The sequence below is a fragment of the Astyanax mexicanus genome, chromosome 19 (assembly GCF_023375975.1).
Source record: "Astyanax mexicanus isolate ESR-SI-001 chromosome 19, AstMex3_surface, whole genome shotgun sequence".
In the NCBI taxonomy this organism is placed as follows: domain Eukaryota; kingdom Metazoa; phylum Chordata; class Actinopteri; order Characiformes; family Acestrorhamphidae; genus Astyanax; species Astyanax mexicanus.
In genome coordinates, this window is record NC_064426.1 from 5,410,489 (window position 1) to 5,437,972 (window position 27,484).

At 38.4% G+C, this 27,484-nt stretch overlaps 1 protein-coding gene across 2 annotated transcripts in view; it reads right to left on the reverse strand.

Moving 5' to 3' along the window:
- The window catches only part of arhgdig (Rho GDP dissociation inhibitor (GDI) gamma), a 60,315-nt gene that overhangs the window by 29,146 nt on the left and 3,685 nt on the right, over positions 1–27,484 (reverse strand). Inside the window, exon 1 of one of the 2 annotated variants that reach the window (XM_007245551.4) lies at positions 17,610–17,986. The exons of the other annotated variant lie outside the window; for it this stretch is intronic. Coding sequence (XP_007245613.1) covers positions 17,610–17,682 — 73 coding nt within the window. The 5' untranslated portion in view covers positions 17,683–17,986. Of the gene's footprint in view, positions 1–17,609; positions 17,987–27,484 lie in introns of those variants that run through there. 2 annotated transcript variants of the gene reach the window in all.

Genomic DNA, 27,484 nt, shown 5'->3' on the forward strand with positions numbered 1-27,484 from the left:
AATTAAAACAGCGTGAATTTTTCTTTTGCTAAAAACGGGAAAAAAGTAGTTCCCTGATGTGATAATTAGGTAATTAAGGGTGGGTAATATGACACGATATTGCAGGGTATAATATCGTTCACGATATTCAAAATGTTTGGCGATATTATGGCGTATGATACGATATGGCACACCCCTAGTAGATACACAGCACTGTCTCTGTGTCCATGTGAGTGACAGGCTGATGCTGCCTGCATGAAAAGCGCGAGGGGGAGAGGGAGCACGAGGGGGGGCAGGAGTAAACACTCGCTTCATGTGCTTGTAAACGCACGTTTCGACAGCTGTGCACCTCAGTCCAGCACAGTTTTGCACAGATATTTCCAGTTACAGCTGAATTCATGTTTTTAATCCGCGAAAAACGGCCATTTAAATGCCCGACAAAAGGGCAGATTACATTTGCTTTGAGTGTAAAATATTTCCAATATAGTGCAGCCCTACCTCTTTGATACTCTAGCAACATTTGCTGTAGATGAAAAGAAGAAATGAAGTTCATGCAGGCACTTTGGGACACAGCTTATTTTCAGTAGATGTGACCATCATTGCAATGCATTAACACTAGAATGGTATACAAATCATCATATACATGTATTTCTGTAACTACGAAATTAGCCGAGACGAAATTAGTTGCAGATGAAAAATCATCATGTATTTCTGTAATTAATCTTATCTTATATTAGACTATATTAGACTAGACAATCAGACGCTGTTCTCATCCTCCACTTCCTTCCTCTTGATGTTAGGGTAGCACCTCTAAAACTCTTTCACACTCTAGCAGAGACGAAATTTGCTGCAGATAAAAAGAGCAATGGATTCTATGCAGGCAGTTTTTTGCAATGAATGGTATAGAAATCAGTAAATATTTCTGTAATTAATTTCTGTATTGAATTTGATTTCACTGAGGAGTCACTGTCAGCCCTAAAGCTGAGCAACATGGCTCCTGTGAGCCGTTGCAGTGCCATAAACCAGAGCTATAAAAATATATATTTTTATTGTATAAACTACTCTCTTCAGCAGTCTTCAGCATATATTAGACTGGAGAGACGCTGTTCTCACCACCCTCCACTTCCTTCCTCTTGATGTTTGGGTAGCACCTCTAAAACTTGTTGACACTCTAGCAGAGGTATGTAGAATATAAATTAAATAAAGAAATAAATTGATTTACAAAAATGTTGAATGGAAGTTTGTGTCCAGACTTCTTAAAGGTACTGTATTTTACTTTTACTGTATTTTTAGCAGAATTAGTGTACAGTTTTAAGAGTAAAAGTGGTAAAGTAAAGAAATGTTAACCTCTAAAGCTACAAATCAAGCTACAGCATGATGTGGTATTAAAATCCAATATATATCCAATTTGCAACAATGCGACACATTATGAGGCAACGTTCTTAACCTCCTTACTTAAAAAAAAACTTTAAACTAATAAAAATTAAGCACATTAACTGTTACAATTAAAGTCAGATATGAATCAGTTTAGTTAGTTAGCGTGAACAGCGTACGAAAATATTCGATTTGGTGAAAAAATCAGATTTGGGTGTGAATGTAGCCTTGTGAAACCTCATGAATATTGACTATAACTTAAAAAATATTAAAATCCTCCATCTACATCTTACAGCTTATTGGGGTTATGACATATAGAGATGTGAAGCACAGTGTATAAATTAAATTATATAAAAAAAAAAGAATGTAACTGTTGTGTAAGTCTATATAATATAAACACTAATATTTTATTAATGGACGTTTAAGTCTTCCTTGTATAATTACAACATTTCATATTTAAACTGAAACTGAAATTTACTGTAATAAATTGATTTTGAAACGAATCGAACTGGAAAATCAGTGACGATACCCAACCCTAATGACTTATGTAATGCCATTGTTGTATAAACACTCATAAAACAATGGTCTTAAAATACCAAACCTCCAATAAAGGAAACACAAACCAGTCGAGTTTAAATGTCTGTAGTTCAATTTCAAATGTAGCTAATAACCACGCACTCAGTTAGCTGACCACTCCACATTTTATTACACCATTAACCAGGTACCGCACTCCACTGTACAGACCACTCCAGCACAAGACACACTGAATGAATCTGGCTGCGTGCAGATGAATGCGCTAATGAGAGCGGTGATGGAGATCAGAGCTCGGGGAAGCATTCTAAAGCTCGCTATTGATCACCCGCAGCCTTTCAACTCAACCCCAAGGACGCCAACTCACTGTACGGGCGGAAAAGAAGCTTCATTCAGCCGGGGCCTCGTGACACATGCTAGCTTTCATCAAGCCAATACCCTGTGCATAATTAGGACATTCGGTTAATTATCCACGCACAATTGCAGAGAGAAATCATTCTGAAGAATACACAATTGAAGCAATTAAACCGCTCTCGTGCACGACGCACAAATAAAATGCCCAGTGGTGATTCAGTGCTGGGAAGAATGGTTTCATGTCTTCTTGAGTAAACGCCGGGGCTAATTGGACGATTTAGATCCTGTGCGTACAGTCAAAACCGTTTCCCTCCCTCGCTGAGCTCTGAGACGGCTGGCGCTTTAGCAAGGGAACAAATTACAGAGATAGCAGTGCGGTGCTAACAAGCACTGAATCAGCAGCAACTTCAGCATACGATATGCATCACAATACAGGTGTCACAGTGTAATACAACAAACACTAAAGATGTTTGTGCAAATGTTTGGCAACCATTAATAAAAGCATTTGTGGTGTTCAGAATTTGAAAAGACATAAAAACATAATTTATACTGAACAATGAAACGTTTAAAACAGCAAAATGTCGACAAACTGCAGGTTTAAGTTCATTTTTACACTCTAGTCGCATGTGTCAACTGAAATATACAAGCTATACAGGATGAGCTCAGCTAACTAAGCTAACTAAGCTTTGTTTGTAAGTTTCACTCACATGTGGCATCATAGACACTGTTGTGGCAAGTATTGACTAAAATTGCACTGCTGAAGTACATTCATGATAAGAATAGCACTGCATAGGTAGCTAACTAAATAATTGTATCAATTTATTTTCAATAAATGGTTTTAAACTTTAGTTTAGTAGCTTTATTAAGAAAAGGCAAATGCATTTAGACTATAAAATGTATTTAAAAAGTGGCAAAAACTCTGGTATTCAGAATTCATTACTTGGCCAAATGTTTGACCAAAATTGAACATGTATGTTTTTCAAAGAAAAGGCAATTACACAACTACTTTGTATATACAATTAGCATCTTTACCATCCCAGCTGCTGGTCATAGCATACAGTTTATGAGCCAGCTGGAGTGCAGTGCTGACTGTTTTTCTGAGCTGGATCATTCACTGACAGTAGATGACTGAGTAGTCATCTACAGTAGTCTCTGTGTGAGCTCAGTGTTCACTCTGCCCCTTTAAGCCTTCCTATCTATAAATAGTTTTTTTTTGCTATATTCTGTGCTGAAAGAAATCCACAGAAAACTATGCTATATTATCTAAAGTGAAGGAGACAGAATACAATATTATCATGAAATGTTGCCCACGCTAATAATGATAGCACAACACTATGATTCTGCCATACTTGATATAGTGTATAGCAAGAGAATACAATAATTTTAAATAAGCAAATACCAGGAATTGGTGTCCAGTTTTACAATTTTGACAACCACACCAGCTTGCTTGTATCTTTTTAACACACATGCACTGACAGCAACTTTTCCAAGACTGTTAATATTCAAATGTAGTAAGCTTACAGAAAAAAAAACATAATTAAAATCAAAATACATTGATGCACAAAAAAACTAATATTGATATTTGATGCCATGAATCGCAAAGGTACCGCCAACAAAAAACTATTCAATAAATTGTTGGTCCCACTTTATAATAAGTGTCCCTAAATAATATGTAGTTATATGCTAACAATCCATGTAACTACAGTGTAACTACTAATGAAGTACACATTGTTACAGATTAACTACAGAGGAATAGGTTGTGTAATTACACATGTGTATTAATGTTAATTTTGACTTGTCTAAGTACACATGTGTACCAGGGTGAGTGTACTTACACAAGTAATAGAGTAAGTGTACTTACACATGTGTAACAACGTGTGTGTACTCAATCAGCCCTAATTACATACCAGACAATAGCTGTTGGATAATTTTATACTCAACTTATCACACACACTATTACATATATGTAAGTACACACACATCGTTACACATGTGTAAGTACACTTGCTCTATTACTTGTGTACTGTAAGTACACTCACCCTGGTACACTCACATGTGTACTTACACAAGTCAAAATTAACCTTAATACACATGTGTAATTACATAACCTGTTCATCTGTAGTTAATCTGTAACAATGTGTACTTCATCAGTAGTTACACTGTAGTTACATGTATTGTTACCGTGTAACTACATAGTACTTAGGGACACTTATTATAAAGTGGGACCAAATTGTTTAATCAATCAATATTTTGTCCCACCCCTATTGTTTCACATTCATTATTTGTCTTTTTTTTACTTATTTTTGTTTGACTATATACAGTCACCTCATGTAAAAGGGAAACTGTAGCTGGGAGTTTGTGGGAGTTCGAGAACAAAATACATCAAGTTTCAACACCCTCACTTCTACCCAGCCAAAGCAACTGCCAAGCTAACAGCAGGGGCTGGACCTTGTCTTGGCTGGCTGGTCAGATTGTGTTATGCGTAATCGAGATTTAAAGGGCACTGAGGGACTTGGCTGGCACTGTCAACGCCTGGCACACTCCCACTCACCTAGCATCATCAACGAGTGGTCATCACTTCTGAGGGCCAGAGTTTTTACAGTGATTATAGACAAGTTAAATAACATTTTTTTTAAAGGCCTGAGGATTCACATGGGTGTTTTACTGCCTCGCTGTGTAAAGTTTGTTCCACAAACATTTAAGATGATTGAAGCAAAATGATCTGGACAAAATGTTATACTATGACCTTTTATATGTCATATTCCAAATATGTTTTGAAGTGGGATGGACTAAATTTTTGCCAGCCAAAATCATTTGACCACAAGATTACAGAAGAATGAGTGAAAAGACCAAATCATATAGTATAGCAAACAATGACTTCTTCTTTGAAAACCATCAAAAATATATTAAAGATATTTCATTTTGCAGTGGCAAAAAAGTCAAGCACTTAATGCAGGGGGAAGTGGGTGGGATAACTATTAAATCATATTTCGACTGCAGCCAATTAAGCAGTGTCGACTGAATATATACAGGAGTAGTGTTTTAAGCTTAAACAAACTACTGTGCTGTTAATTTCTTAATTAATTACTTGGTTTAACAAAAATCTAGACAAGACACCCTTGTCTTGTATCCACAACATTTAAAATTCAAATATCTAACGTTTCACTCCACTGCACTGTGCAGATTATGTTGTTATTTTTGGCTTATGAGAGCTAAAGCTAAACCCAGAGAGCTAAAGCTAAACCTAAATCTAGAGAGCTAAAGCTAAACCTAAACCTGGAGAGTAAAAGCTAAACCTAAATCTAGAGAGCTAAAGCTAAACCTAAACCTGGAGAGTAAAAGCTAAACCTAAATCTAGAGAGCTAAAGCTAAACCTGGAGAGTTAAAGCTAAACCTAAACCTAGGGAACCGAAACATGGAGAGTTAAAGCTAAACCTAAACCTAGGGAACCGAAACCTGGAGAGTTAAAGCTAAACCTAAACCTGAGGAGTTAAAGTTAAACATGGAGATTTAAAGCTAAACCTAAACCTGGGGAGCTCAAGCTAAAGGGCAAAGCCGCCTCAGGCAGACACAGTCCCTTATGATGGACAGGTAACTCTAGTGGCTGATCGGCTTAATAAAAAGTGACTGACAAAAAAGCAGTTGTGTGATTGGCTTTACACAAAAATGATTGACTCCGCCCTTTGCTTTCATCCTCTGGTTCTTTTTTAATTTTAGTGCAGTTCTAGTTTCAAAACCTAGCATTAGGCCTTTCCCAATAATTGTGTTATTGACTAGAGAGCTAAAACTAAACCTAAACCTAGAGAGCTAAAGCTAAACCTAAACCGAAGGAGCTAAAGCTAAACCTAAACCTAGAGAGCTAAAGCTAAACCTAAACCTAAGGAGCTAAAGCTAAACCTAAACCTAGAGAGCCAAACCTAAACCTAAACCTAGAGAGCTAAAGCTAAACCTAAACCTAGAGAGCTAAAGCTAAGCCTCAGGTTTACACAGCCCCTTATGAAGAAGGTGAAGAAATATAAAATTAATAAAAAATGTTGACCTTTAAAATAATGTAAATGCATTATTATTTTAATATATTATAATTTATATCAGCGGAATTATCATAAAATGACGATAATATAGTTTATCACATTTATTTTTAAAACAATATGTCATCTAATAAAAATAAAAATATTTATTGCGACAGGTCTAGTTAGCATTCTACATAAAAATTAATTGGTTCTGCATGATATAAAGTATAAGTTAGATTATTATACAGATGATTCCTTATGATACCAAGTGGATTGCAGGTCAGAAGCCCTCATTCAGAATCAGTGCTCAAACAGTGTCACTGTCACTGGTCCTAAGTATTCGAGGGCCACAACAGAAAGGCCAGTAAGTGGGCGTGTCCTTGTTTAATGATGCTATTTGTTGGTGCAGGACTGACCCTAGTTCAGAGTCAGTAAGCAGGGTGTTGAATGGCTACATGCCCTGTGCTGAATACTGCAGCAGTCTCTGTGTAACAGCATGCAGTTTTGTGTGTAATAGCACGGCACGCTGCAGTTGACTGCACTGTGTAAAATAGGGAACAGTGTTGCTGGTACACTGAATAAAGCAATAAGCCTGGTATAACAGCAAACGCTCAGCCCCTGCCCGTATTAAAGCGCTGTGAAAACTGTGTGTGTGGCGTCGGCCGCCTTGAGCAGACTTCTCCAGCTCGTGTCTATTCATGCGCACCCCGGCAAACTGCTGCGGGAAATCAACTCCAGCAAATTCCTGCTGAAGCCTCATATCTGCACACCCTGCTTCTGATGCTGCTGTTCACAATCTGAATCATATCTTGCCATGCCCAGCTGCTAGTTTCAGATATGATGTTCTGCAGTGCTGATGCTGAGGGCGGGCAACATGATATGGTATCATTATCATCTACGTTTACATTTATAGGATTTAGAAGATGCACTTATCTAGAGTGACTTACACAAGTGCTGCACTACCCAATCAGAATGTATTCTAAGCTACTCTGAATAGGCTAGTGTCCAAATATTATTTACGCTGTGTATTGGCACAAACTTGGCTATACGATACAATATATCACGATAGAGTGTTTAAAATACATTGCGATTATTAAAATTGTAGGAAAACTGCCATAGTATAAAAAACACATATTTGTAAATCTGAGTAAAAGAAAAGTTTATTTTTATCTAATCATGAGAGTGAGATCAAATGACAAATGATCAAATGAGTACAGCACTGCTATTTAGTGTGCAGGGTTTAAACAACACTAAATGAACCACTGTCTAACACCAATTTTTACAAAAAAAAATCAAATACTATTTTTGAGCTTGTCAAAAAACTTTAATTTGCAAACAATCAGATTAACAGTCAGTAACATTTTTGTAATAAATGACAGAAGAGAAGGGAGTGGAGAAGGGATAAAATATTGTGTTTAACCCTTTCAGGCCTGAACTTATCTTAACCTGATCTTAAGTGATGGGAAAATTAAGAATATTGTTTTCTGTCTGTAAAGCACAGAAAAGAAGACTAATACTCTACTAGCTTTTTATGTCATTGCATTGGAAGCCTGTGTGTAGTGTTATATTTCGTATTGACGTTTTTATTTCATAAACCATCCCTGAACAGTAAAAAAAACATGATTAAAAAGTTAAAAAGTTTTTTTTTTATTATTAAATGAGTAAAAATAAGCTGTTACTTTGCCTCAATGCTCTAGTACTGTTTTCCAGTGCAGTGGGCAGGACCAAGCTACAGTTTCATACATGAAAATACATGATTTCCATTGTAAAGGACGCAGGGTCTGAAAGGGTTAATGGTACGTGCTGGAACGACCATCCCTGCTAAGCCTAATATATTAATTCTAAAAACTGGGGTATCGAGACACTTTTTGCAGGAGTTCTTCCGGCCACGTCACGTGTCTTTATGTACTTATGTCACATGTACAGCCTCTAAAAGAGAATCTGGCCCAGTTTAACTGAACAGGAGCAGCTGGTGGAGCAATGGAGACTTCAGAAGGTGGAAACTCAGAGCTCAGTAGGTCATTCAACCATAGTAAAACCAAAGAAACAAAGAAGTGAAGTTTATGACTGAGAGCACTCTCTCTTTCTCTTTCTCTCTCTCTCTCTCTGACTGAACATAACGTGGAATCGGATTCACCCGCTCTGAAAGGAGACCGCATCACACCCACCCAGTTTAAAATAATTCTTCTGCATATTCAGTGCAATTACCCATTCTCACCAGAGAGGGCCCTAAATGCCAAAAATTACGGACATCAGCTTTAATCTAGTTGCTCACATAAATTTCCAGTCTATCACTTTTAATTAAAATCTACAGTGGGAGCATTATTATCTGAGATGTCTAAGATAAACAGTGTTAGACAGTAGTAAAGTAAGTGTAACTGGTTACCAAGGGTCTAAATAAATAAACTAATAAACAAACAAACAAACAAGATACACCAAAGCTACACTGAATACAAAATTAAGGAAGACTAAACTAGAAAACAAGAAACTAACAAACAGCATGAGACTCGAAACAGACCTAAAAAGACGGGCGGCAGACAAACCAACACGAACAAAAGACTAGACAAAGAAGACTTGAAACAAAGAGGCTTATATACATGAGGAGGGAACAGGAAACTGGAAACACCTGAGGATCAATCACGAGGGGGCGGGGTTGCAAATAACTGATGACAGGGTGGGGCTAGGGCGGAGACAGGACCAAAACACAACAGTAGCACATGGCTGGGAAACATGACAGGTAAACAGAGGGGCAGGAGCACAAGAGACCAAATGAGGGAGAAACACAAGACCAAGAAGGTGCATCCCTGGATTGTATTGTCGTTGAGTTACATTTTGATCAGTCACTTTTAGCAGCTGTATGTGCTGTATGTGCTTATTGACCCAATAACTCATTCTGCCCAAGAATAAAAGGGTTAAAGGAATTACAAAAAAAACCTAATGTGCACTAGGTTTTGAAGCTTTGTTGGTGAGTATGAGTACTCATACATGAGCATGGTATTGGGCTTGATACGATACCAGTATCGCTGTTCATGCATCTCTACTTTTGTCCACAGCTTTGCGATAAAATGTTGAGATGTTACCCCATATGTCGCACCATGTCGCTCACGCCTTTGCGAAACTGCTCTACACATCTGCACAACAAGAGCCTGCAGCCTCTGCATCTTCACTCAGCCTGATCCGGAGCCATCACTCAGATACAATCTCCAAGAACACGAGATAGACAGAGTTAGAGTGATCCATCCCTCTGAAATATGGCACTGCTTTTAAGAGCAGAGACAAACCACAGTTGGCAGGAAACCCACATCCTCTTATATCTTTCCTAAGCAGTTTATACACTGCTACAAGATTACACTCCACAAGATATCCACTTGATTTGACACGTTGCACTTGTATTTCATCACACTGACCACTTTGGTCACAGAACTCCACACAGAACTTCAGCAGCAAGTAAAAAAAAATCCACTCCGTAAGTGTCTAACAGCAATTTGTTTTTTGATCATGAGGCTTAACTGATTTGATCATGCAGATTTACCTCTACAACATCTGGAAAATTTGACCAGGGTGCTTGCTCAGTGTCTTGTCATCTCAAGACTTGATGACCTGATGTGTTATTCTATAGCTACCTATCAGATTCTACACCCTGACACTGGCCTACAAGGCAGAAAATGGACCAATACCAGCTTTACCTTATGGTACCCCAACCATCTCTCAACGTTTGGCAAATTTAACAATTTTAAACACCCAGGTGCTAGTCTAATCTAGTCCAGTGTAGTTTAGACTATTGTCGATTGATTCCTATAGCTTCCAATTAGATTTAAAACCCTACAAACTGGCCTACAAAGCCAACAAATTGATATTCGTGCCTGTGCTTGATTCACCAAGTCTTAACATTCAGAACATTCAACCATTTCTCTGTTGAGAAGACCCCAAACTTAGTGGCAAGTCTTCAATCTTTCAAGGTTCAGCCATGACAGTTTTCTGATGTATTATATACCCTTCAATGGCTTCAAAACCCTACAAAATGACCTACAAAGCAAACAATTGGCTTGACACACCCTTCACACATTTGAAGAATTTGACCCCTGATCTCCAAAGAAGCAGGCCAGGTGTTTGTTCAATTTCTTGTTATCTCCAGACTTGTTGTCTTCAGTCTTTCCAATTTCAGCCATGTCCCTCTCTTGCTGTGTATACTTTACATGCTTCTTCTAGCTGCCTATTAGGGGTGTTCCATATGGTATCGTACGTGACAATATCGCCAAAAATTTTGAATATCGTGAACGATATTATACCCTGAAATATCGTGCCATATCACTTACCCATCTCAATTATCACATTAGACTACTACTTTTTTTACTGTTTTCATCTCATTTCCCATAATATATCTACTAAAGACAGATCATATCTGTCCAGTATCATTTATTTTACTAATAGCATTAATATTAGTATCATGACATTCTGGATCATTGACTTCTGTTACAAATCTGATAAAATATATATTTTTTAATATCTCAGTCAGACATATCATATTGCATGCAATAATACAATTAAAAATTGTTTTCTAATTAAGTGTTTTGTCATATCGCCAAAAGTATCGTTATGTGAAAATACCATGAAATATTGTGATATTATTTTAGAGCCATATCGCCCACCCCTACTGCCTATCACATTAAAAAACATGACACTAGCAATCAAAGCCAAAAGTGACAATAGACAAAATCTGATCTGTAACCATGAAACCCACTCTGCTTCAGATGTGCCTTAGCTTAGTCATCTTTGAATATTCTGAACGAATGACCAAGCACTTTTTTTAAGCTACACTGGATAAGAGCATCTGCTAAATGCCTTAAATGTAAATACTGAAAACTACTGGAATTCCTGTACATGAGGCACGGAGGGCCGGCAGCACGTGTCGCTGAAGCAATCGAAAAACATGCGTCAGCTTGCTCATCCGCACAGCTTTAGTTTTCCCCAATGGGTTACGTGAACGCGTCAGCTTTTCAAGATCCCCTGCCTCTCGCATGCAGTTTAATTGATTTAGTTTCTCTAACACGTGTCCGGCCTCTGAGGCACGGTCATCCATCAAGGCAGCAGCAAAGCTGGGCTGGGCAAAGCCGTCGCTCAGCAAGTGGTGAAGTGTGAGGTGATGTGGGTGGGGGGTGAGATGACGTGATCTGGTCAGCAGTAGGGAAGAGTAGGAATAAGTTTGCATCCACTTATTTGAGTGTTAAAATATGACTTGATAAAAATTCCCATTTCAATAAATACTGCTGACATAGTAAAGCTCTGCCTACAGATTAGTCCATAGCAACTAGGGCTGAACGATATTGGAAAAAAATTACATTGCAAATGTTCTTTTTTCGGCGATACATATATCGCAATATTACACAATGCAGGGCCCATGACTTTACCAGCTACGCCCCCACCCGCATGCTGTCTTGCGCCCGGACCAATCAAGAGCAGAGTCAGTGCCAAGCACTCAAAACCCGAGGAAAACAGCAAAACAACAGTAATCGGCTCTTTAATCAGGCATTTAAATGGCCTTTTAAAAGGTAAATAAGAAGAGCGTTTTTCTGGGATTAAAAGCGTGAATTCAGCTGTAACTGGAAATATCTGCAATTCAAAACTGTGCTGAACTGAGGAGCACAGCTTTCAACACATGCATTTACAAGCATGTGCCCAACCATGTGGATGGAGTAAAATGAACATTGCTGTTTTATTCCATAAACTACGGACACAATTTCTCCAAAATTCCAAATAAAATATTGTCTTTTTAGAAATGCAGAAAATGAGAAATGGCTGAAATAACAAAAAAAAAAAAGATGCAGAGATTTCATACCTCACATAATGCAAACAAAACAAGTTCATATTCATAAATCAATATTTGGTGAAATAACCTTGCCATTTTCCCCCACCAGTCTTACACACTGCTTTTGGATAACTTTATGCCTTTACACTCCTGGTGTAAAAATTCAAGCAGTTCAGCTTGGTTTGTGATCATACATCCATCATTTTGAGAGACACTTAGTTATGGTTTTTCACTAGGCTAAAATGTATAGATTTTTATGACAGCACTCAGCTATCAGTCTGTCCATTAGTCTCTGCAAAATAATGTAGTTATGAATGGAGATAGCACAGGTAAATCTAAAAGGTTACATTTCTGGCGACAGCACCGTTATGCTACTGTCCCTACTGAAGCACAGCTACAGCAAGCTGTCTGCACCTTCAAATGAAGCCAAATGTGACAGTACTTTAATCTCAGGGAAACTGGGGAGAAAGGTCTGTGCAAGCTCTGTCAAACTACATTAATATTAACCCAGCCAGGTTCTGTTTCTGCTATTAAACTGGGGCTTTGAATAAAAGCAGTGAATAAATTTCATGCACCTGTCAGAGTGCTCCCTTTCCATTTGAATAAGTTAAGAAGTAAACAACTTGGTATTCAGTAAACTGTCTAAGAAGCCTGTGTTTAATTACTAAAATCACTAATTGCGTATTTGTTGCAACATCTGATGTTAGATAGATGTTAATGACTCTTGCTGGTGTTAGATAGATGTTTATCACTTTAGCAGATGTTTAAATTTGTTAGTTACTGCAGTTGATGTTAGCTACATGTAAACCACTCTAGCTAATGTAAGCTGGATGTTAATTGCTCTAGCTGATTATAAATGTTACATGCTCTAGCTGATGTTAGATAGATGTTGACTACTCTACCTGATGATACATGTCAAGCACTCTAATATTCTACCACTCTACCACTATTGTAGTTGTTGTTGACTAGATGTTAATTTCCTTTAACTGGTGTCAGATAGGTGTTAATTACTGGAGTTGATGTTAGCTACATGTTAACTACTCTAGCTACTGTTAGCTGGATGTTAATTGCTCTAGCTGATGATAAATGTTACATGCTCTAGCTGATGTTAGATGGATGTTGACTCCTCTACCTGATGATACATGTTAAGCACTCTAATATTCTACCACTCTACCACTATTGTAGTTGTTGTTGACTAGATGTTAATTTCCTTTAACTGGTGTCAGATAGGTGTTAATTACTGGAGTTGATGTTAGCTACATGTTAACTACTCTAGCTACTGTTAGCTGGATGTTAATTGCTCTAGCTGATGATAAATGTTACATGCTCTAGCTGATGTTAGATGGATGTTGACTCCTCTACCTGATGATACATGTTAAGCACTCTAATATTCTACCACTCTACCACTATTGTAGTTGTTGTTGGCTAGGTGTTTACTTCTGTATCTGGTGTCAGATAGATGTTAAGTACTACAGCTGAACTACTCCAGTTGATTGGCCAGATGTTAATAAATCTGGCTAATGTTGGCTGAATGTTAACTACTACATCTGGTGATGGCTAGACGTTACAGACTCTAGCTGGTGCTAGATAGACTTTGATCACTTCAGCAGATGCTATTTAAATGTTAAGTCTAGGTGATGTCTGCCATGTTGATGCTGTTATTGGCTAGATGTTCACTACTTTAGCTAATGTTAGACAGATGTTAACTACTCTTGCTTATATTACATGTTAAATACTCTAATTGATCTAAGCTAGATGGTAATTACTCTAGTGGACTTTGGATTTGGAATACTCAAGCTGATGTTAGATGTTAACTACTCTAGCTAATGTTAGCTAAATGTTAACTGACATTACTGACTAATTTTAGCAGACTTAGATGTTTATTCTAGGTGATGTCTGCTGTGTTAATGCTGTTGTTGGCTAGATGTTTCCTACTTTAGCTCAAATTAGACAGATGTTAACCACTCTTGCCTATTTTAGTTGTTAACTAGATAGATGTTAGTTACTGTAGTAGATGTTAGATTTCAACTACTGAAGTTGATTTTCGATGTTAACTACTCTAGCTGATGTTAGTTAAATGTTAACTGACATTTCTGACTCTAGCTGGTATTAGACAGATGTTAATTCTTTTAGCAGATGTTATTTAGATGTTTACTCTAGATGATGTCTGCTATGTTGAGGCTGTTGTTGGCTAGATGTTCAATACCTTAGCTGAACTACTCTAGATGATGGCTGGATGTTAGCTACTCTAGAGGATGTTAACTAAATGTTAACTACTCTAGGTGATGTAAGCTGAATGCTAACTACTCTAGTCAATGTTAGATCGATGTTAACTATTTTAGTTGCTGTTGGCTAGATGATAACTTCTCTATTTAGGGTCAGATAGATGTTAACTACTCTACCTAGCGAATAGATATTAACTACTATGTAGCTGAACTACTTTAGTTGATGTTGGCTGGATGTTAACTAATCTAGCCGATGTTAACTCAATGTTGACTACACCATGTGATGTAAGCTTAACCCTAACTACTTTAGTCGACGTTAGATCGATGTTAACTATTTTAGTTGCTGTTGGCTAGATGTTACCTTCTCTATTTAGGGTCGGATAGATGTTAAGTACTCTAGCTAGTGATAGATGTTAACTACTTTGTAGCTGAACTACTCTAGTTGATCTAGGAATCTAGTTGATGTTGGCTGTATGTTCTTCTCTACTTCTCTAGCTAATGTAACTAAATATTAACTACAAACGCAGATGTTGTCTAGATGTTAACCACTCTAGCTAATGTTCAATAGATGTGAGCTCCTCTAGCTGAGGCTGGCTAGATGGTTCTAATCTAGCTGATGCTGTTTAGGCCTTTACTCTAGGTCATGTCAGCTACGTTGATGCTGATGTCAGCTAGATGTTACCTGCTGCAGCTGATGTAAAGGACAGCAGGTACAGCAAGGATGGGGTTAAATGGGTGTGGTCCATGGTGGTCAAGGGTGAGGTGAATCGGGCATGTTAGACTAAAACAAGCATAAACACACTCTTCAGAAGCCGCTAACCTGCAGGTACTCAGCAGCCACTTCCAGCTGGCGTATTCATGGGATTGCCCTGCTGCCACCTGCAGCTCTCTTTCATCTCCAGACTGGAGCGGAGACACCTCAAAGAGCCGCCTGACACACACACACACACACACACACACACACACACACACACACACACACACACACTGTCTCTCTCTAATGTGATACTGCTCACACACTCTCCTGGTCGGTGTGGAACATACAGACAAGCGTTTTTTGCACATCATTACCTCCCACACACACTCGCTTCACACTGCTGTACACACACTTAGCGAGGTGAGAGAGAGATTACAAGACAGACAAAGAGAGAGAATAGACAGAGAGAGAGAGAGAGAATAAAACAGAGCGAGTGAGGTAGAGAGAGCATATAAGACAGAGAGACAGAAAGAGAATAGCGGAAGAAAAAATAAAACAGAAAGCATTAAAGAGACACACAAAGAGAGAAAAAGAGAGAGAGAGAAGTAGAGAGAGCTTAAACGACAGAGAGAGAGAGAGAGAGAGAGAGAGAGAAAGTGTGGTAGAGAAAGCTTAAACGACAGACAGAGAGAGAGAGAGAGAGAGAGAGAGAGAGGAAGAGAATTTAATATACATTGAGGCATCATATAAGACATAAAAAGAGGTAGAATACAAGAAAGTGGTAGAGAGAGCAATATAACAGGGAGAAAGGGTGAGAGAGGGATCGAGAGCAGACAAGACAGAGAGAAAAAAATAGAAACATTACAATGGAAAGAGAGAGGCAGAGAGAGCCTATATATATACAATAGAAGAAAGTGGTAGAAAGAGAATATAAGAGAGAATAAAACAGAAAAAGATAGATATAAAGACCAACAGAGAGAGAGAGAGAGAGAGAGTAAAAAAGAGAAAGAGACAGAAGACATATAAGAGACAGACAGTGAGATAGTGTGGTAGAGAGGGCATATAAGACAGAGAAGGAGGGATGGAGTGAATAAAACAGAAAGAGAGAGGTAGAAAGAGCATATAAGGCATAAGACAAAAGAGGGAAAGAATAGAAGAAAGTGGTAGAGAGCATATTACACACAGAGAAAGGACAAGAGAGGGAGAGAATAAAACAGAAATACAGAGAGCAGACAAGACAGAGATAAATAAAGAGAGACATTAAAATGGAAAGAGAGAGGTAGAGAGAGCCTATATAAACGACAGGAAAGAGAGAAGAGAAAAAAGTGGTAGAAAGAGCATATATAAGAGAATAAAAGAGAGTGATAGAGAACAGACAGAAAAATATAAAGATATAAAGAGAATAAAAAAACAGAAAGAGAGAGCATATAAGAGAGCAACCAAGAGAGAAAGAGAGAGTAAAAACAGAAAGAGACAGAAGGCATATAGGAGGCAGACAGTGATATAGTGTGGTAGAGGTAGAGAGGGCACATGAGACATAGAAAGAGAGAGAGAGATATATACAGACAGAGAAAGAGAGAAAGAAAGAGAGAAAGAGTATACTCCAGCATTAGGAGTGTGGAGTGTCCGGTGTGTAGTGCTGCAGAGTGAATGAAGAGAGGATGTGTGTGAGATGTAATTATAAGCAGCACAATGACGCCCCTGATCTGCACCGCTGCCAAAATACACACACACACCATCCACACACACTTTAACCTGCCTCACACACACCCGGTCCAGTCGTGTGTCTGTACACAGAGGGAGTCGCCCCTCACGATCAACAGCTCACTCATGAACTTTCCCACTCAGCTACCCGACTGAACAGGTGTCAAACTGAACTGCAGCAACCCGGGAATCTTAATCACATTACTGTAATATAAACTGGAATAATTTTTTAATATTTCAGATTTAAGCAGCTAAACCAATCACAGATCAAAGGGCAACTTCACCAAATTTTCTGAATATTAGCCAGTAGTTCAATTAAAGACAAAACAGAAAAACACTGTCATTCAGAGTGCACTCATTGGAAATGCATTGCAGGTCCCGCATTCTCCACCAATGTTGTGGTCATCCAAACCAGACTTTTGAAAACATTTACTTGGACAAAGCTCATTTAGACACCTGGTTCTCAACCCACTGCATTTTCCCCATTTTATCCCCAATTTACACGGCCAATTACCCAACCAATTACTAGTGATGCCCCAACACCAGGAGGGAGAACTATCACATGCCTCCTCCGATACTTAGGAAAGCACAGCAACTCGGTTCTGATGCATCAGCTCACAGATGCCTTGTGCTGATCGACATCACCCTTTGGAGTGAGGTGGATCAGAGAGAGTGCCATCTACCCACCCAGAGAGAGCAAGGCCGTTTGTCAATTGTGCTCTCTCAGGGCTCTGGCAGCTGATGGCAAGCTACATGAACAGGATTCGAACCGGCAATCTCCCGATCATCGTGGCAGTGCATTAGACCGCTGGACGACTCGGAGCCCCTGACAACTGAATTCTGCCAAAATTTTGGAATTTCAGTGGAATTCCCCTTCAAGTTCCTGAGCCGGCAAAAAGAAGATAAAGCAGAATCCACCAGTCTCTCACCTCTGTAGCAAACTGTCAGCCAAAGCAGCTCCAGAAGCTGCCCGCCAAACTCGCACACATCCAAGCCCAGCATCGCTCTCCGGAGGTCTTTCCCCCCAAAAAAATTCCCAAAGAGAAATCTTATAGAGAGTCCAATTGAGGAAAAAAGTGACTAGAAACGTGAATAACTGCCTGGAAACGGGAAGCAATCAGATCAGCATCCTTCAGAGCAGCAGGAAAGCAGAGGAAAGCAGAGAAATCCCAGGATTTGGGTGGGGAACAGTGAGAGTGAGTGAGTGAGAGAAAGAGAGAGAGAGAGAAAGAGAGAGAGAGAGTATAAATGCAGGAACGATGTGGCTGTAATCCGTGCAGGACCGCCGCTTGCCCTCCTCCCTGCAGACGAACGCTATCGATTCAGCAGCATCACAGCAGCGCACGCCTAAAGCAGCCACATCACTCATTACACTGCGATGATCTCATCCTTTCTCCCTCTCTCTCTCTCGCTCCCTCTCTCTCTCTCCCCTCTCCCCGACATTCTTCATCCCCCGCTCCACCCTGCCTGCACATCCCTGTTCTCTACACACTCGTCTTGCCGCTCCCTCTCTCCTCTCTTTTATCCCACTTTCCTCCCTTCCGATGCGCCGACCAGCTCCCTTTCTGCTTCTTTATCCCTCTCTCTCTCTGTCTACTCATCTTTTTCTTTGTGTCTGTGCTGTTTTATCATTTGGATTCTCTCTCTTTCTCTCTCATCTTTTCCTCAATGTCTGCACTTCTGCACTTGCCCTTCTCTTGCCGGTCTTTCTCTCTTGTTGTCTCTGCATATATCCCTTCTTCATTTTTATACCCCTCTGCATGTCTACTACTACCCTCTCTCTCTCTCTCGAATTTTTTTTCCTCATGTCGGCAGTTTTCTCTTTTTCTGTCTATCTGGATATCCTTACTTCATTCTCATAATTCCTCTGCATTTTTATCATTCTTCCTTTCACCTGCTGTCCCTGTTTTCCTCTTGTTCCCTATTGTCTTCTTCTCATCTGTTGATATCTCTACCTCTCTCTTCTAGCTTTCTATCTACTCTGGCCATCTCTCTTCTTTTACTGTCTTTCTTGCTTATATGTCTCCTTCGCTCTCTCTTTTTCCCCATGGAGTTTCTTTCTCTGTCTCCTCTCCATCTCTCTTCTTTCTATTTTTCCCTACTTTTCTTCTTTCTCCCCCCTTCTCTCTCTATTCTTTTCTCCTTTGCTTTCTCTTTCCCAAGTCAGATTATTTTCCTCTAGCTTTCTACATCTTTCTCTATATGCTCTCTCCCAAGCTCTTTTCATACTCTCTGCTTGTCTCTCTGCACGCTTACTAATCTCTCTCTCTCTCTCTCTCTCTCTCTCTCCTCGTCCTTTTTTGTGCAGTTTTTTCTTTTTCTGTCTACCCAGATCTGTCTCTTATATTCTCATTTCTCTGCATTATTATAGTTCTTTCTTTCAACTGCTCTTTTAATCATCGACCTTTTCTTCTATTCTTTCTATCTATCAGTCCCTCTCTAATCTGTTGAATTTTCTATCTCTCTCCTCCTTTCTATCTATTTCTACCCAACTCTCTTCATTTACTGTCATTCTTTTCTTTCTCTTTCTCTCTTGGGAGATCTCTCTTCCTACTCTCCCTCTCTACCTATCTCCCATCCGTCTTTTTCCATTTGTCCCTCCCTTTTTTTGTTCTGTCTTTCTCCATCACTCTCTTCTCTGTCTAGCTGTCTCTCTTCCTCTCCAACTTTATCTACCTAACTGTTGTATTGTTTTATCTTTATCTCTTTCTCTTTTCTTTTTTCTCACCTTTGCTCTAATTTTTTTCTTGTCTCTCTTCTTTCTTCCCCTCTCTCTCATTTCTTTTCCATTATTTTCTTCTTTTCATTTCTCTGTCTCCTCTCTCTCTCTTTCCTTACATATCTCTTCCTATTAATCATTTCTTTCTTCTGTCTTTTTCTTCTAATTTCTCTTATCTATCTCTTTTTCTACATTATTTCTTTCTTTCCCTAAACCTCTTTTTTATCTCTACTTCATTTCTGTCTTCTTTTTCTCATTATCTTCCTCTCTACCATCTCTATTCTATTCTTAATTTCTAGCTCTCTCTTATTTTTGTTTTTCTTTCTCTTCCTCTTTCTATCTATTTCTTTTGCTGCAATTCTTTGTTTTGTTCTTTCTCTCTGTCTTCTTATCTCTCTCTCTCTCTCTCTCTCTCTCTCCAGTTCTCTTTTCATCACTCGGCATCTCTTTCTCTCTCTCTCTCTCTCTTCACATTTATTGCTGTCTCTTCAAATCTCTATATTTTATTTTTATTGCCCTTTTGGCATCTCTACAACTTTTTTTAGTATCTCTTTGCAAGTCTATGACTCTGTCTCTCTTTCTCTCTCTCTCTCTCTTTCTCTGTGTCTCACTCTCTCTTTCATTCTGTGGAACAGCAAGACACGCCACACTCTTCTTCCTCATGCTCTGTTCCTCCATTTGTCATCTGTCACTCAGGAGATATCAACCTGTCCTACCTACCACGGTCACCATGGAAACACCCCTCACTCCTCCTTTTCTATACGACCCCAACAGAGCTGAGCGACAGATCGTCTACACCGGTGTTCCCAGAACTGCTCCTGGAGGACCCCAGTGACCTGCATGTGCACCCCAACCCACCTGATCCAACTAATCATCCAATTACAGAGCACTGGAGCAGGAAACCTCTAAAACGAGCCGGACAGGACTTCCTCCAGGACCAGGGCTGTCAGACATGCAGCAGTATGGCCATATAGGGAAACAGAGTGATCTGAGCAGCATGTCTCTAAACCCCTCCCCTCTCTTCCCCTGGGGCAGCTGTATGGTGACATACTTGGCATTCGGACGACTTTTCTTCCACATTCCATCAGGCATGCACCTACCTGTGCAGCACAGCTTACAGAGAGATAGTTGGGTGGAATGTCAGAGAGTGCATTTACCTGCAGAGCATGAGTTTACGTGAGTAGGTCAACACCCAGTCATCAACATGGGGTACCACAGCGAGGCTGCCATAGCAACCATCTAACTGGCATCTAGCAACAATAAAGCAACCCCTTAGCAACCCCTTTAGCTGCATCAATCAGCTCGCAATGCCGTTGAAACACCTGAAATACCACAGAAACCAAATACAGTAATGTGCAATACCATAACAACTACATGGAATACCATAGCAACCTTGTATCAACAGCCTAGCAACTGCCTGGAAATGGAATAGCAGTGCAGTTATTCTGTATTTTTTCTCACAACATTCTCACATTTCTATTTCTGACTATAATCAACCAGCCAAAATACTGCATTCGCATTTCCATTTATGAATTTATTGCCGGCAAATTTACAGAATTTAACAACCAATATTCTTCTCCGCAGGTTTACCCTATTCATTTGATTATAGCACCATCACACAGAGTAATGAAACCGTAACTATCCATAAGTCAGATTGCGGGGCGAGTCTAAAGGAGTTTAGAGCACCGGTGTTTCAATAAAAATATTGATATTTGACACCATGCATCAACAGTGTGTTGGAAACGAAACGAAAATTATAAAATATATCTCAATAATGATCTTTTGTCCCACCCCTCTTTTGCACACACCTTTAAACTGTCATGAGTATCTAAGCAAGTTCTGTTAGATATGTGGTGGTTGGTGTGGTGCAGTGGATAACACCACTGCTTGCCAGTGAGGCACCATGTTGGAGACTGTGGTTCAATTCCAGGTCTGGGCAAGTATACTGTACAAATGCACAAATAACAGTCCTTGGGCAAGACTCCTAACTGTACATTGGTACATGTCTGTAATAGGAATAACCTTGTAAGTCGCTCTGGGTAAAAGCGTCAGCTAAAATGCTGTAAATATAAATGTAGATATGCTGCTTTTAATTTGCTTAAATCTTTGTTAGTGTTCTTTTAGTGCAGCCATTAGACCTAAAACTGTGTAATTGTGGTATAGTTAAATATATAGAGTTTTCAGTACATGGAAGTCACAAAAATGTGAAGCTATTGGGAAAATGTTGATCAGGTTTTACAAAAAAACTGTCCTTGCAATGTAATAATTACAGTAATATAACAGTAAATTTTATGAGGAATGAAGATACAATGTTTTTAATCACAAATGAGTAGTAGAGGTCACACATGATAGGCTAATTGTGTCTTTTCTACCAGCTGCTGGTACTGGTGAGTTGCAGCATTGTGCTGGACAGTGAACACCGAACAGTGGGAATGTTCCTCAGACAGGTACAGGCAGGTAGTGCTGAGCACCGGAATGTGAATGGATGTTACTGCAGAACCGGGTTCTACTGATCTAATACTCCAACCTGCACTGTAAAATGTAAAGAATTCGCTGTAAGGAAACAGGAAGCAGTTCAGTATGAACGTAAACCAGAAGCTGAAATTCCGGTAAAACCAGCAAACAGCTAAACAACAACAGAAGCCGGTACGTTCCCCAGATATTCCAGTTAAACAGCTGAACTTATAGCAATGTAGCATCACTGACAACACTGAATATTCCAGTGCTGTTTTAGTTTTTAGGATGTTAATGAGCTAAAATTCATGTATTTTGCTTGGGCTTGCATGTCTACAGGTTTGAAACCAATAGGAAGTTAGTTGTTATGTAGATTCTAGTGCATTATATATATATATATACGTATATATATATATATATATATATATATATATACGTATATATATATATATATATATATATATATATATACGTATATATATATATACGTATATATATATATATATATACGTATATATATATATATATTACTATTATAGATATACATGGGTTGGACAATGAAACTGAAACACCTGTCAATTTTAGTGTGGGAGGTTTCATGGCTAAATTGGAGGTTCAATTAGCAGGGTAAGAGCACAGTTTTGCTCAAAATATTGTCATGCACACAACATTATGGGAGACATACCAGAGTTCAAATGAGGACAAATTGTTGGTGCACGTCTTGCTGGAGCATCTGTGACCAAGACAGCAAGTCTTTGTGATGTATCAAGAGCCACGGTATCCAGGGTAATGTCAGCATACCACCAAGAAGAACCAACCACATCCAACAGGATTAACTGTGGATGCTGTAAGAGGAAGCTGTCTGAAAGGGATGTTCAGGTGCTAACCCGGATTGTATCCAGAAAACATAAAACCACGGCTGATCAAATCACGCAGAATTCAATGTGCACCTCAACTCTCCTGTTTCCACCAGAACTGTCTGTCACCACAATAAATCATTGTGGTCTAAAACCAGGTGTTTCAATTTCATTGTTCAACCCCTGTATATATTACTTAGATGTAAAGTTGATTTTTAGAAATAAATACTAGGGAATAAAACTATTTTTTCAATACAATATCAATAAGCGGTGTCAAATATCAATATTTTTATTGAAACATATGCACTCTAGACTCGCCACACAATTTTCCTTAATAACTTACTGCTAAGTTGAGTACTGCATGTGGAGTAAAACAATGAGGAAACAATGCATGATCAATGTACATAACTCTATAATCTCCACAACTAGAAATTTCAATGTAAAATTGTTAATCTGAAAAGGTTTATTACTAAATCATTCTAAAGCATTTCTGATCATTTATCATGAAATTCTAATTCTAGAGAACAATAATTACATCAAGAAGTGACAGCGACAATACACACATACACACACACACACACACACACACACACACACACACACACACACACAGCAATGCGTGATCACCTGCAAGACACTGGTTTCCTCCACTGCTGAAGATATGCATGACTGGAAACTTGCACAAACAGGATATGAGAGGAGGTTGCTGTTTGAAGCTTACCACAGTACAACCTTGTGGGTCCAGGGCTCATGCTAACACAGCTAACGGTCTGCATGGTGCCACACAGTTCGCTGTAAGTTGGTGCAAACTGTGAGGCCACTAGTAACGTCTTTGTGGGTTTTTGTACTAAAATTATGCATACAGTTTGCACAAATTTGGTTAGATCGAAAGTGGTGGTCTTGGTCCAGATAAAATCATTTTGGGAACACTTTTTTATAAATGTCATATCTATAAAAAATTAAAAACACTTTTATTACATATTATAATGCATTCATAAATATTCATAAAAATGTATAACCTAGCCATGTTTTTTTATACATTATGACTTGTGATCATAATGCATTAACTGTGTTCATAAGATGCTATATGTCAATATCAATAAACTCCAATAAACAAAGCTTGCTTTATGACCAAATATAAACACGTGCTATATAATTCTCTAGTTATTTTAAACCACTCATGATTTATACTTGAATACTTGAATATAATATTAATTACAGTCACTTATAGTGTATTATAACAGGTCTTTGTGCACTTCAAGTAAAGTGACATACTTTCATTATGGGACAAAATTATTAATAATAAATATATATATATATATAATGGCACAATTAACAATGCATAATAAACATGGCTGTAATGTATTATGCAGTTTTGAATGCCTTATGAATGGATTATAATATGTTATGACTATGTTATGAGTTTTATAAACATAACATTCGTAGGAAGTGTTAACATAATTTTTTTAGGTGGTTCTGGCTTTCAGACCAATTACTTTTTCCATTTCTGTAGACTTAGCATGTCTGTTTTCCTCCATATTTTCATAATAAACTATAAAAATAAGAATTGCGCATATAAGAAGTGCACGTCTGTTCTAAAGCTCTAGAGCTCAGCCACTTCTGCGTGCCCTGAGAACGTCCCGGGACGGAAGTGAAAGAGTCATTTCAATCAATAGACAGAGGTCCTGTTTATCAAGGGCTGCCAGTAATGTACACGACTTCCTCTTCACAATCTGTCAGCCATTGTCAAAACCAGCCATGTAGGAACTATGGTGCATTTATGGGGGGGTGGGTGGGGGTTGAACTGCTTCTCAGAAACACTTGTTTGTTTGTGAAAAGCGAGACAGTGGTGGTCTGCCTGGACACACAAACAAACACAAAAACAGCACGCTGTATAGACTTCGGCCCGACTACATGATCTTAAGAGGCCCAACAATGCAACACTGATGAACAGTAAGAGTTCAGGACATGGAAGTAATAAACTGTGAACATAAAACACTGATGTTCCTCCTTCAGAAGAAAACAGAGCTGAAAGACAGTTCGATTCCAAAACCCCCAAACTCTTACATCACAGTCTTGGCTTGATTATTTATTTTTTTTACACAAAGCCCACCACTAGAGAATGCACCAGTCAAAACTAGTGAAACGATAACATGAGATGCTGACTTCAGAACAGCATTGTGTTGTCGATACTGTAAAGCAGCACATCACCTCCTGTGCAAGTGTCGGCAACTACAACACACAAACAAAACAAATGCTAGAGATACTAGCATAGTATCGCTAGTTACTACAAGAGACCACTGCATTTACCACATCTTTTTCAACAAAGGTTTGGGTTTTAGTCTATTCTTAATCTGTATTTTAAGGGGATAGTAGCATTTTTGTGGAATTTCATGGTTTTCTGCATAAATGTGTCATAAAATGTGATCTGAACTTTAACCAAGTCCAGGATACTGACATACATATAATATATCATGCTTAAAAAAAGTCACAATGCATGCCTTCAATGAGAACAGCAATAAAAACAACTAATTAGACTCATTGTTAGCATACTTGGGGTTTTTAACTGCTATGTATGCTACTGTATGTGAGCCATGGCAAAAAGAGCTTTCAGAGGATCTACAATCAATAATGTATATAAGGCTGAAAAGGGTTACAAAGTGATTTTAACAATATTAAAGAAAATTACCAAAACAATCTACAAATGGACAGATCTGGAACTATGATTACTCTGCCAAGAAGTAGTCTCCAAGTCAAAATTACCCCAAGAGCACAACAGAGACTCATCAATGAGGTAAAGAAAAAATGCTGAGTGACAGACAAGGATTTGAAGGCATCAGTGGTACCGGCTAACATCTATGTTCATTAGTCTACAGTTCGTAAACCTTGAACAAGCAGGTTGTCTATGGCAGGACACCACAATGAAAGCCACTACTTACTAAAAGAACATTGCTCCACGCCTAAAGTTTGCAAAAGAGCACAGTGACACTCCACAGTGGTACTGTCAAATGTTTTGGGGACAGATGACACTAAGATTGAACTTTTGCTGTTCTACATCTAGCATAAAAAGGCACTGCGCATCACCATGAAACCATCATCCCAACCGTAAATTATGGAACATCGTGATTTGGGCCTCTGCAGTATACTCTACTCTACAGTATAATATAAGAGTGTCTGTCATGAGCTGAAGCTCTGTATAAGTTGGGTTATGCATCAGGACAATGACCCAAAACACTGGAGCATGTCGGGCTTCATAAAAACTAAATCTGCTTTTTAGAATGGCCAAGTCAAGATTTCACATCTCAAAAACTATGGATTGATTGAAGAGAGGTGTACACTCCAGGATTTCCAAGGTATATGACAGAATTGACAAAAATTCTGGAGGCTGGTTGAAGTTATTGCTGCTTTGGGGGGGGATGATTTGGATGAAGAACAGATCATATTAAATTTATGCAGAAAACCATTACATTTCAAAGGGCTCACATACTTATTTCTTGCCACTGTATATTAGCAAAGTAATCAGTAAAATAATGTATTACTTGATTAAATCAATATAACAATACAGCCAATACAGATTACTTCATTACTGATTCTAACCGATCTTGACAGACCCTCTCCTCAGCTGTTCAGTACAGGTCTGTTCCCACTTTTATAGGCCTTTCATAAACACCGGGAGGCGTTAATACGGCGTGACATCTGTCATCCACTGCACTCAATATGAGGCTGGGAGGCATCGAAAAGAGAAAACCTTTGGTTTTACAGCCTCTAAAACCACCGCTGTTAAATGAGGCTTCATAAAATGCCCATTATTTCTGAATTCTCTAGAGGCTTCAGCAGAAGACTGATAGATTCCTTATACTGCTGATGGAGGCAGATCACTTCAGCCATAAAGGCCTTTACTGCACACACGCCCAGCCGTTATACACACAGCGAGGGTCACCCCATGCAAAACTGCAACCCAGGCAAACTGAGAGGATATTACAACATATCCTACATAGATTTTAGATCTCAGCCAGAGAGAACTTTCTATCTTATTGTGATATTTTGTTTTACAATACTGTATACATTTTCAAAAATACAGTTTTTAATTTCACGTTAAAAGTTTAGATGTAAAGTCTAGTGCATTTAATGGTTCATTTAGTGCTCTATTTAAAGCCCACCCACTTCACAGCAGTATTGTACTTGTTAGATCCCACTGTTTTGAATGAATAAAAAGTAAAGCTTTCTTATATATATATATATATATATATATATATATATATATATATATATATATATATATATATATATATATATATATATATATATATTATAAATATAATAGTGTGTTTTTTTATACCAGGACAGTTTTTGTCTAAAATATATTGCCTTCCATAAGTTTTTGCAATATATGGCAATATTTTGAATCATAAGCCCTCTATTGTGTATTATTTTGCCAATGTATTATTTATTTCTTGCTAATATAAAGCATTCCTATATAAAACCCTTGTTTTTTTCTTACCTTTTTTAAAAACAAAGTATATACAATATATCAATAAATACAAACATGCAAAAAGTTATATAATTAATATATATTATACGCAATTGTATTATACGCCATGTTTTCCTTTTAATTCAGCAGGTCTAGCCGCTGGGTGGTGGTGGGGGGATAAGTAAGTTAAGTAAAGCTAAGCTAAGCTAAGTAAACAAAACTGTTATACTTAAAACAAACTTTTCTTTTAAAGTGAAAAGAGCGATGAATGTTAATCTACACAGATTTCTCTCCTGAAAACTG